General features: G+C 41.5%; 1 protein-coding gene across 3 annotated transcripts in view; it reads left to right on the top strand.

Annotated features, from left to right (window-relative positions):
* mapk11 (mitogen-activated protein kinase 11) overlaps window positions 1-12,654 on the top strand; it is a 48,174-nt gene that overhangs the window by 16,668 nt on the left and 18,852 nt on the right. For 2 of the 3 annotated variants that reach the window (XM_080207401.1, XM_080207402.1), the window contains exons 2-4: window positions 292-421; window positions 3,351-3,409; window positions 7,699-7,810. In XM_080207401.1, the coding sequence (XP_080063527.1) occupies window positions 292-421; window positions 3,351-3,409; window positions 7,699-7,810 (301 nt within the window). Of the gene's footprint in view, window positions 1-291; window positions 422-1,074; window positions 1,101-3,350; window positions 3,410-7,698; window positions 7,811-12,654 lie in introns of those variants that run through there. The other variant, XM_080207403.1, reaches the window with a different exon arrangement.

The following is a 12,654-nucleotide window of genomic DNA, read 5'->3' as shown; positions in this document are numbered from 1 at the left end:
TGTAGCACGTGTTTTCTCTGAAAGCAGGTTTATTGTGTAGTCCTATATTATGTTGCATTTTAGATTACTGTGGCTGCTGTTTGCTGTTACTGACAATGTGACCAGCTCTTAAAATACACAAATGCTTATTTTCTTCTGCAGTTTCCACATGGAATCACGATCAGCTGAATGAAATCAAAATGAGAACTTTTCACGTAGCTGCCTTGAAGGCTTTCCTCTTGTACATCACCGTTTCTTTTGTGCTGGAACAGTTTTAGTGAGACGCTGATTTGTACTCTTCTGTTTGTTTAGCTCTGCCTATGATATGAGAACAAGACAGAAGGTAGCTATAAAAAAGCTGTCAAGACCATTTCAGTCTCTGATTCATGCAAGGAGGACGTACAGGGAGCTGAGATTGTTAAAGCACATGAAACATGAAAATGTAAGTGGATGCTTTACGATAAGGTTTGTTACCTACCTGTCTTCAGGGTAATTTTTAACATTGCATTCCCCATGGAAAGTTTTAAATTTAAGTGCACCATATCCTTGGTTGGGTCTGGTCTTGGTAGCGGTGGTGGAGGGCTCCACCCCAAATCCATCTTAGTAATGTCAGAATTCCCAATTTCGTAGCTCCAAAGGGATCAGACACAGAGTTGGTGGAGATACAGCTAGGGCGATTAAGCTTGCTATTATCAAAGGCAATGGCGCTTAGCCGGGGTTTAATGCCCTTGTTGTTCATTGCTTATTGTTATGGATTAGAGAGAGGAAAGCTGAACTTCTTTACCCTCTACCTGTCTGTCCTTAAACAGAGATGTTTTAAAATTATTTTTAAAATAGCTGGCAGCATATTTCCCCATACTTTCTCAGTTCATGTGATCCAGTTTAACAATGACTCACAGAAAACCCACATTGTGATTAACTCGGAAGATTAGTTGATTCACAATCAAACCTGAGGGTGGGGCGGAGGGAGTGTTCACAATCTCATGCACACACATACAGTAAGGAGGGATGGAAAGAAAGGAAGATTTACAGCTAAGGGCAACAACAGTAAAAGAACCACAGACACTAATATTCGCTCACACGATTTTCAAAGTCCAGAAGTTGTTTCCTCCTTGCCTGAGGTCAGTCTGGATGAATTCCTGCTTAGAGACAACAATGTGGAAAAGCTTTGAAATGAAAAATGTTGCAACACAATGGGTTTTATGTGTTTATGGCAGGCAATGCTGGTTTTGGTTTCAGTGCTTAGAAGTTGAAAATGCAAAGTGCTTACTGAATCCAAGCTGGAACATTTTTATCTGAGGCCAGACTAACAGGGTTGCCTTGGTAACAGGCTTCAGGCATTTGAAGGTTTGAATTTTGCTCAATCAATTTAAAGCAGGCGCTCAGCTACTAAGAACCGATAAGATTTAAATTTGATGATATTGAAAAAAATCAGACGAATCCTGTTGTAGGAAAATTGATAGGTCATCAGAGGTATAAAAGAGAGTGCAAGAGGGAAAAACAAGAGTTAGCAACTGCCATCTCTCAAAACTCAAGAGGGAGAGAGCAGCTCTCCACCCTGCCAGCTTTATATATCTCTTAAAAAAACGCACCATCTAACCAGTAAAACGTCCCAATGCAAAAAGAACTCACAGACAGAGAAATGAACTGACAAACTCCAGAAGGTTCCGAAAAACCTGGTTGCATATTTTTTGAGAGTGTCTAAATTCTATTTTTTTGTTAATGAGTGTGCATTGTATTTGGTTGAACAGCATTCCAGTAGAATCTAATTCGGTATGTTACTGGTTTAGTTAAAGTTCCCTGTTAGTTAAATATATCAAAGTGAGTGTCAGATATTTCTGTTAGTTAACTACTAAACATTACTGAAGGGCAGTTCACCTTCCCATGCACTTTTAACAGATTACGAAGCAAGGTATTCCTTTTGGGGGATTCAGCGTTATGTCTCAACAGGGGAGAAATCTCCGCATTGCAACACTATGTACTATGTTATAGCATCCTGTGCCGTACAAAACCAGGAATATTCCACCTCTGATATGAACAAAATACTGCAGATGCTGGAATCTGAAACAGAAACATAAAATGCTGGAAAATCTCAGGAGGTTTGACAGCATCTGTGGAGATAGAATAGAGCCAATGTTTCAAGTCTGGATGATCCTTCATCAGAACTAACAGCAAAGAAAATCAGAAGAGATTTATACTACGAGGGTTGGAGCGGGGGGGCGGGAGGGCTCTTAATTGGACAAAGAGAATGTAAGTGAGAATGAAGAAGGCTGAGGAAGGTGCTAGAAGTTTCCATTAAGTGATCAGAATGCTCTGCCACTCACACAGATGCTGTCAGACCTGCCAAGGTTTTCCAGCATTTTCTGTTTATATATCCCACCTCGGAGTAGCTGGAGCTTAGACAGAGTAATGATGGGACTGTGCCAATTGGCTTCATCATGCCCACACTGAGGTACTCTTGACTCCAATGTCCAAGCATCTACCTGAAGCAATGAAGCCCAATGCAAACTGGAGGTCCAATACCTCATCTTGCAATTAGGCACTTTACAGCCTCTGGACTTGATATTAAATTCAACAACTTCAGACCATGAACTCGCTCCTCCATCTTGACCCCATTTTTAAAATCAAGATTTCTTGTCCCACTGCACCATAATGCTCCCCACAGGGTAGCTTGTTCTAAGTTTGATTTTGATTTGATTTATTATTGTCACATGTATTAGTATACAGTAAAATGTATTGTTTCTTGCCCTACACAAACGAAGCATAGCATCCGTAGGGAAGGAAAAGAGAGTGCAGAATGTAGTGTTACAATCATAGCTAGGGTGTAAAGAAAGATCAACTTAATGCAAGGTAAGTCCATTCAAAAGTCTGAAGGCAGCAGGGAAGAAGCTGTTCTTTTGAAGAGCCTTTGCAATGAACCTTTACTTCTGCTGAGAAATGAGCAAAAGATATTTCTAATCTATGAAGAACATTTATTAATGAAATTTGAAGAAACAGATTTATCTTACCACTCATTTCCTAAACCTCATTGATAGGTTTTTAACTTGATTTCTTGCAGCCAATTAATTAGTTCTTAATGAGGCATATGACTACATGGTCTGATGATAAGAAATATGTTATTTTGTTATGACCGATTAAATTATTAAAACCTTCAAGGAGAGAAATACAGTTCAATGCCTAGACTTTCTTTAATTTTTATAATTTTATTAAGGACCAATATATACTGCAATCTTAGAAAATTTACACAAGGACTGTCACAGAAGTATTAAATCATGATGAATTCATTGGAGCTTTCAAGGCTGCTTAATTCTTTCCATTGTTTTACAAATGGGTGCATTAATTTCATCAAAATTTCTGTTGATTTCTTTCAGGTAATTGGATTGTTAGATGTCTTTACACCAGCCATCACACTGGAGAATTTTCGTGAAGTGTAAGTTGAAGAGATTCCTTCTGTTCAATATATAGTTCACCAGTTTTTGCTTGAAAGATCCTGCACACCTCTGGAGCAGCCTCAGAATGAGACTAGCCTGGAGAATGGCCCATGAATGATTTTAAGCAAAAGAGTTTAAGCAATTTATAGTGGCAAAGGACTGCAGATTTATAAAGAAAAACACCGGCCTTGTTTTGCTATCTATTTTTGGCTGTGGTTCATTGAATCCTCAGAGTTGCTTGATGAAATCCTGTACTATGTGATGTATTGGTTCAACTAAGGATGAAGAACCAACAATATCTAATTTTCCTACTTCCTCTTCTGCCATATCTCATGGTGGTCAATAGCCCAGTCTCTTGCCTAGAGTAGAAATGGACTGGTTGATGTCCATTTGAGCAATCAGGTAAAATGCTGTTACAACCTGTTTCTTCTTAGAAAGCATAAACAACTTACAAACATATAAACAGAAAGTGCTGGAAAACATCAATAAGTCTGGCGGCATCTGTGGAGGGAGAACAGAATTAATTTTTTGAGCCCGTATAACTTCTTCAGAGCTAAAGAGACCTAATGTGATGGATTTTACACTGTTTAAGAGGGGGTGGAGAAGGTAGAGCAAAATAGAAGGTCAGTGTTAGGTGTGAGCTAGGACCAAGATGTCATGGAAGAGAAGACAGTGAGTGTCAATGGTAGTGCTAAAGACTGAAGTGTGTGCTAACAGCGGCATGGAGGTATGATAGCAGAATGTGTTAATAGCAGAACAAGAGTCTGTGAAGCAAAACTTAGAACAAGTTACAGATGATCCTGTGGGGAGCATCAGGGTGATTGGATCAAGAAATCTTGGGTCAAGATGGAGGAGCAAGTTCATGGTCTGAAGTTGTTGAACTTAATATCAAATCCAAGTACTGGAAAATGCCTAATTATAAGATGAGGTTTACATATCACTTCAGTGGACTTTGCAACAGGCCAAGGACAGACATGTGAGCGTAGAGCAGTTGAAATGGCAAGCAGCAGGAAGGTCAGGGCCATGTTTTTGGACTGAGCAGAAGTGTTCCACAGGATGGTCATCCACTCTGTGTTTAGTCTTCCCAGTGTATAGGAGACCACATTGGGATCAGCGAATAACGTAGACCAAAATGAAGGAGGTGCAAATGAAATATTACTTCACCTGATAGGAATGCTTGGGGCTTTGAACGGTGTGGAGGGAGGAGGTAAAGAGGCAGGTGTCACACCATTTGTGGTTGCATAGGAAGGGGATGAGGAGTTGGAGATGATGGAGGAGTGGACCAGGGTGTCACGGAGTGAGCAGTCCCTGCAGAACGCTGACCAAGAGGGGTTGGTGAGGGGAAGTTGTGCTTTGTAGTAGCATCATGTTAGATATGGCAGAAATGGAGGAGGATGACTTTTGAATGTGAAGGTTGGTGGATTGAAGGGGAGACAGGAGGGTGAGGGAGTTCTCTGTTCAGGAAAAGCGAAGACATCATAAGCATAGTTTTGGAAAGGCACTACTAAACCATTCTGCCATCATATTTTATGCCTCTATCTGCACTTTCTTTAGTTTTTAACACTCTATTCCATGACATCTTTGCAAATCTCTGCTGGTTCCCACTTATTCCTGACCATCTATTTTGCTCCACCCCTCTTAAGCAGTATAAAATCCATCACATTTCTCCCTTTCCCTTTCCTGAGTTCTGGAGTTTCTGTCTTCACGGATGCTGCCAGAGCTGCTGAGTTTGCCAGCCTTATCTGTTTTTGTTTCAGACTTCCAGCATCCATGGTATTTTGTTTTTGTAAAAATAAAAACTGGCCTGACAGTCCATGGATGTGATGTATCATACATCATTTTATAAAATTGTACATAACATGGAAAGTTATTTTTAAACTGGACACAAAGGGCTGAGTAATCTCTTTCAATGATTCGATACCTGCACTGGCAAAAGGCATTCTTTCAATTTTTTTTATTCATTTGTGAGACATGGTTGTCACTGGCTGGCCAGCATTTATTGCCCATCCCTAGTTGCCCATCAGAAGATGGTGGTGAGCTGCCTTCTTGAATCGCTGCAGTCCATGTGCTGTGGATTGACCCACAGTGCTGTTAGGGAACGAACTCCAGGATTTCAAACCAGCGACTGCGAAGGAACAGCAATACATTTCCAAGTCAGGACGATCACTGGCTTGGAGAGGAACTTGCAGGTGGTGGTGTTCTCATGTATCTGCTGCCCTTGTCCTTCTAGATGGAAGTGGTCATCCGTTTGGAAGGTGCTGTCTAAGGATCTTTGATGAATTGCTGCAGTACACTTTAGATAGTACACACTGCTGCTACTGAGCGTCAGTGGTAGAGGGAGTGGATATTTGTAGATGTGGTGCCTATCAGGCAGGGCTGCTTTGTCCTGGATGGTGTCAAGCTTCTTGAGTGTTGTTGGAGCTGCACCCATCCAGGCAAGTGGGGAGTATTCCATCACACTCCTGACTGTTCCATGTTAGGTACAGTTTCAATGAATAACAAAAACTAAAATTAACAACCACCAGTCTAGAATTTCAGAAGTCAGTTTAAATTCCCAGTTATTCTGACCATGCATAGCTCTGAGTTGGTGATGGATGAGATCTATGCAAAGCCAAGTAAAAGAGTTTAAACAGGCAAAAGTAGCCAGGGTTTCCAGACAACCCTGGAATTGTGTTTAATGCTAGCGGAACCCTTTAAGTTGCATCCTTGTGGAACTCATCTTGACTGTTCCCATTGGAATTTGCTGAAGAAAAATTATCTCACGGCGAGTCACAGGCACACAAGTGTATGATTTGGGTGTGATTCTCCAATCTCGTCCGTGCCCAGTGAGAACGGAGAATTTAACGTTCCAGCCAAAACTCCATTCGCTTTCAGCAGCACTGGAGAATCCCAGCACAAACAAGGTTGGAGCTTTTTTGGCCTTTATTTGACGATTATACTGAGCAGTTCTAATACTTTTCTTGTAAGCCCAGGATGAGAACATCCCAGTATGGTGGGCAATGCACTTCCATTGCAGAATAAGGGCAAACTTCAGACTGCTATACTGGGGCCTTTGTCACTTGTATTACAGCTACAAAACACAGGCAGGGTGATGGAATTTGTTAGGCTTCCTTGCAGACCTATCTCTGTCTTTTGCCAGTGCAGGTACAGGAACAGCGTCACTGACAAAAGCTGTGCTTCTAGATGCAGTTTCCATTCTGAACGTAGACACAGCAGTATGTAACAGAAATATAAATACAAGGACAGAATATCTGATTTTAAAATGTGCATTGTGTTGTCTGTGTATCTGGTTCAATTATCACTAGTAAGTTTACTCCATTTCACCTGAACTATTGCAATGTACAATTCACCAGGGTCCCCCACACACACACAGGAAGTGGGAGCTGATAATCTATTGCTGGTATTTCTGTTGATATTTTCTTCGAATTGCTGCAGGGTGAAATGCAAAAGTAGTCCAAGATAACAGGTCTCTTCAGGAAGAAGCAGATGATGACCACTTCCAGCATCTGCCAGCTGCAGAGTTGGGAATAGAAATGTATCACATGGGGAAACTATCTGGCTGAACAGACTCTCTATTAACTTGTGACAGCATATTGAAGTATATTAATGGACTGTTAATTGAACCCTTTTTCCTAGACATCTCTAAAGATGCAGTTTTGAAAAGTTTATTCCAGCACTTAATGATTTTTGTTTGTTTTTAATCTTGGTTAAAAATTATACACTTAGGAAGCAAAGCAGGCTATTTGGCCCTTTTGGGCTGTCGTAGCAATTCATTTAGATTATGGCTGTCTGGATCTTGACTCCATTTACTGGCCCTGGTTGCACATTCTTCCATATCCTTCCCCAATAAAAAATATACAGAATCCTACAGTGCAGAAGGAGGCCATGTCGCCCAAGTAGTCTGCACCATCACAATCCCACCTAGTCCTATTCCCATAACCCCATGCATTTTATCCAGCTAGCCTCCCCGACCTTAAGGGGCAACTTAGCATGGCCAATCCACCTAATCTATCAGAGTTTGAAATTTTCAGATTAGTCTAGCTTCAGCATCTTATTTGTGATTTTTTTTTAATTAAGGTTCTATTTTGCAGTAAGAAAGGAGCTGTTAGTGAGACTCAATGATTATGATGCTGGAAAATCTACAACACTGCATGCCAAAGATACCACTACATGTTTGAGGAAAGGATTCAATGATTAAAATGGCCTGCATTTGGCCCTAAAGAGTAGTTATGTGCTTATCAAACTCATTCTTTTATGTCTGAAACCAGTTATATTTTTACCGCTCTAGGTACTTGGTGACAAACCTCATGGGCGCAGACTTGAATAACATAGTCAAGTGTCAGAAGCTGACTGACGATCATGTGCAGTTTCTTGTGTATCAGTTACTCAGGGGACTTAAGGTACTGTAACCAATGCACTATATGTAAAGGCAGAACTAGACTAACAATAGATGATTAAAAAAGGGTGTGTGATTCTCATTTCTGTCTCTCTCTGTCCAATGCACACTTTGTGTGGTTTTAATATTGTTTGCACATTTCTGCAATTTTCTCCTCACTCATCTTCCAATCTTATGCCCCCAAGACATAGTGACTGACTCCAAGCAAAGCTCACAAAACTCCCCAAGTCATTGCTCCATCAGCAACCCTTTTTCAACATTTAAGCACTGCTCTCAAATTCACAACAGTTTGTCAAATATTCAAAATTCCCAGGGCCATGATGCAGTGTGCAGGTATTTTTAATTATCACTTAAGCTGTTTCATTGGTGAGAATATTCCTGTTAATCTAGAAGTTTTAGGAGTCAATTCTTTCAGGTTTCACTAAGGAGCAGATTGTCAGTGCATAAGGTGTGATATAAACCCTTTAGTGATGCAGACTAAACAGAATTCATCATTATTCATTAATCAGTTGGTAAAAATATCACCTAGATTATCACTAATTGCATCTTTGCTTGTGGGTATTCGATGACTGATAGCTGCAAACCTTATCTGTGTGTGAAATAAAAATGTTTCAGTGTGTACCAAACCTAATTTGTCAAATAGAAAACCACAGGCCTATATGTAACCTTAACACTGACAAAAAAAATCAAACATTGTGACAGAGGCTTAACATGCCACAACTGGCCGTGCACAAATTGACAGCCAAGTTTCCTTCATAGAATCCCTACAGTGCAGAGGCCATTCAGGAGAATCTGCACCGACTGAGCATCTTATACAATCTCTCTCTCCTACCCAAACCTCGCAATAACATTGCTGCCTCACAGCACCACAGAACCAGGTTCAATACCAGCCTTGGGTAGCTGTGTGTGTGGAGTTTGCACATTCTCCCCATGTCTACATGGGTTTCCTCGAGGCGTTTCGGTTTCTTCCCATGGGTTAGGTGGATTAGCCATGCAAAATTGCCCCTTAGTGTCGGGAGATTAGCAGGATAAACACCTGGGGTTACCAGGATAGGGCATAGGTGGCAGTATTGTCTGTACAGGCTCGATGAACCAAATAGCCTCCTGCACTATAGGGATTCTATGATTCTTCTATGATTGCCCATGGCTACACATCTTGGGACATTAAGATGATTTTTTTTCCCATGGTCCCAATGCACCAAATCTGTACTTTTTGGAGCATGGGAGGAAACTGGAGCACCTGGGGGGACCCATGCAGACACTGGGAGAACATACAAACTCCACAAACACACACAATCACCCGAGGCCAGAATTGAATTTTTTTCTGGCACTGTGAGGCAGCAGTGCTAATAACTGTGTCAGTGTGCTTAACGAACTTTGGCTGCAAATCATCTTGGTGAAAGTTGTGAAAGGAACTATATAAATGCAAGCTTTATTTAGTACATAAAGTTGAACCCCTGCATCCTCGCCTTTAGCACATGATAATACTTAGCTCCTCGGAGCCTCTTGTCTTAAATAAACCGGACTCCACTATCAGTTTCAGCAGAGTTTGCCAGTTTAACTTGGCAATGATCCCTCCTGAGTTCAAAATAATAACTGTTGTTTCAACCGCAATAGGTTGAACAATTATTAGAATTTTAAACCACAAAGGAAATAAAACTGCTACTTCTGGAAATCTGAAATACACATAGCAAGAATCACTGGAATTAGTAGGTAGCCCACATTTGTGCAGACAAAGACGTTAAGTCTCTGTTATAACTTTTTATGGTTATGTGGTAATGTACATGGCAAAATGGTAAACAATTTTTCCAACGCAGATTTTCTGAGATGCCCTATGCAATCCCCTCACCTGAGGTGTGATGACTGTTGGGTTAAATCATGACCAGGAAGTGCTCCCCCTCAGAGGGGCGGTACAGTGGTACAGTGGTTAACACTGCTGCCTCGCAGTGCCAGGGACTCAGGTTCAATTCCCGACTTGGGTCACTGTGCGGAGTCTGCACGTTTCCCCTGGATCTGCGTGAATTTCCCCTCAGTCCAAAAGACATGCTGGTTAGGCCATGCTAAATTCTCCCACAGCATACCCAAGTAGGTGCCGGACTGTGGCGACTAGGGGATTTTCACAGAAACTTCATTGCAGTGTTAATGTAAGCCTACTTGTGACACAAATAAATAAACTTTAAAAGAGCAGTATCTCGGACTATGGTGATTTTACCTTCATACTTCGCCAAGCCAAGCTGTCCTGTGAATTTAAAACCATAAGTGTTAAATTTGGCTGAATTGTCACATATTTAATGTACACCATTTCAAAGATCCCCCTTCTCATTCTCCCCTCCCCAATCACCACCCCTTAGGATAGCATTGGCAGAGACCTCAATGTCAAACGGCAACTTAAAAATAATAGACTGGCCCCAGAAATGCTGGCATAGCGGGCATGTGATTGCGAATAGAGACTTGATAACATTGATTGCTTTTTGATACTTTGGTATATTTTGGAGGGAGCTTACAGTGATTCTACATTACACATCAAAATAATTTCCCCAGCAAATGTCAGGCATTTTAAGCATGAGAAAAGTAGCTGTCAATCTTAAAGAAATCAAAACAAACAGATTGATACATTTTAAGTTTTGTAGAAGTATTGAAAATCCATGATAGCCTTTTGAACCTGTCAGATTTGTTTTTGGAGATGGAAGTAATCATGTAGTGCAAATATTTTCCAGAAAGCAAAATACACCAAGGCATAATGGGCATGGCGAGTTGAATTTTACAACAGGCCCACAGTCTGGGGTGGCCATTGTACCCATTGGCACGTTTCCTTTAAACCCATGGATGGTGACTATTCTACTATAAATGGTGAAGGGTGTTTCTCCAATTATTTTACAGTGAGGAAACATACTCAGCCAGTACGTTAAAACAAATGGAAAGCAGCTAAGCTGCAGGACAGAACCAGCCACTGCAGCTCCCACCCAAACTGCCATTGTGAATCAGAGCAATATATTTTAGTGAAGCCCTAGACCAGGGAGCCTTGGTATTGTCTGTTTAAATAATGCAGAAGTCATCAGCATTTCTTCACCATCCATTTCCAGACCATGACCATTTTCAATAATGCGGCGTTAGCACACACATCACCAAGGAACATTTTCTTTTATTTCAAATTGCCTCGAGAAAAATAATCCTTCATATAGTAATGTCCAGAAAATTCCTTTGAAAGACTTGGGGTGAATTTTCCCCTCCTGCCCACCACGGAAATCTTGGCACATGGGACACGGACCATGAAAAGGTCCGTGATCTCCGGTGGGATTTTCCGGCCACGCTTGTCCCAAAACCAGAAAATCCCACCTGAGATCAATGACCCTTCGTTTAAAAGCCAGATTTTATTTATAATGTCTAACTCCATTGAAGACAAACACCAAATGGTTGTTCCATTATTATGGTTAAACTATTATTCACAGAAACCGTCAGTTACTCTTAAAACCTTTCTGTCTTGGTTTTCTGAGCAACCAACAGTAGTATATGGGCACCGCGCTCCCTCCCTGCACGCTGCCGCCGCGCTCCCTCCAAATCATTATATTTTTCTGACAATCTCCAGTTGTGGCTTTCCTGTGACCTAATGGGCTATGTTGGTCATCCCACCATTTTTCTCTGCTGAGAAGCTGACAGATGAATTGTGTGCTTTAACAAATAATTTGATATTAGCTTAACAAGCTGACCGCAGACTGCAAGAATCAACATTTCTTGGAAGGGACAGGGAGTGCATTTGGATCCTCAAGCATGGAAACCTTACACATATATCGTGTCTGTTCTGTACACAATATGTCAGAAAATTGACACAATACCACGATTCTGACTCATCCTCAATATCAATGTTAGATCCTCCTCATGTTGGTCCTGTGACTTGTTACTTCTGTAAGTTCATTGCCTGAATCCTGAGCATACCTGTGCTGCTGTACCAGAGAACACTTTAAAATGTTCACATACGCGTCACCATGTGGGCGAAAGCTCAGCAGACAGGAAGGGGGTGTGCTATTCAATAGAAACAGTCCTGTGGGAGACGTCAGAGACTAAGACATTAATGTCAGACATTAAGCCTGGCAGGATTTTCCACTGGTATGTCATTTTCTTCCTATTTTCTCTTCATCCCTTTGTCACTTTTCACTGTGCCACACACTAATCTTAGCCATTAACATGGGCAATTCACTGACCGCTAGGGCTCCAGCAACACTGCTCTGAAATAAAACTGCCAGAATATTTATAAAGCAGCCATGGCGATTCCTTCTCTTATGAGGAAGAGCCCAAGTCCCCTCGACCTACAAGAGCAAAGTGAATCCTGTCATATGTACATTCACTCCTTGACCAAGGCCTAAACTGACTCCTTGCCTCCAGTACCTTCCCCAAGAGCTCTATCTACTTCTGTGTAGGCGCAACACAGATTGCCTCATCAAGCAAGCATCATAGAATCCTACAGTGCAGAAGGAGGACATTCGGTTCATCGAATCTGCACCAGCCACAATCCCATCCATTCCCTCTCTCCTTAAACCCGTACATTTACCCTAGCTAGTCCCCCTGATGTTAAGGGGCAAATTAGCATGGCTAATCCACCTAACCCACACATCTTTGGAATGTGGGAGGAAACCGGAGCACCTGGAGGAAACCCGCAGAGACATGGGGAGAACATGCAAACTCCACACAGACAATGACCCAAGCTAGCATTCAAACCAAGTCCCTGATGCTGTGAGGCAGCAATGCTAACCGCTGTGCTACTGTGCCGCTCCTGTGTGCTTTAACAAATAAATCATATTGAAAAATGTTTTACTCAATTAGGTCAACCTTTCCCTCTCTCCCTCCCTCCTC

Source organism: Carcharhinus amblyrhynchos, chromosome 19 (genome assembly GCF_965287045.1).
Source record: "Carcharhinus amblyrhynchos chromosome 19, sCarAmb.v2.hapA, whole genome shotgun sequence".
Lineage (NCBI taxonomy): Eukaryota > Metazoa > Chordata > Chondrichthyes > Carcharhiniformes > Carcharhinidae > Carcharhinus > Carcharhinus amblyrhynchos.
Note: the sequence above shows the minus strand (reverse complement) of the source record. Positions and strands in the feature narration are given on the sequence as shown.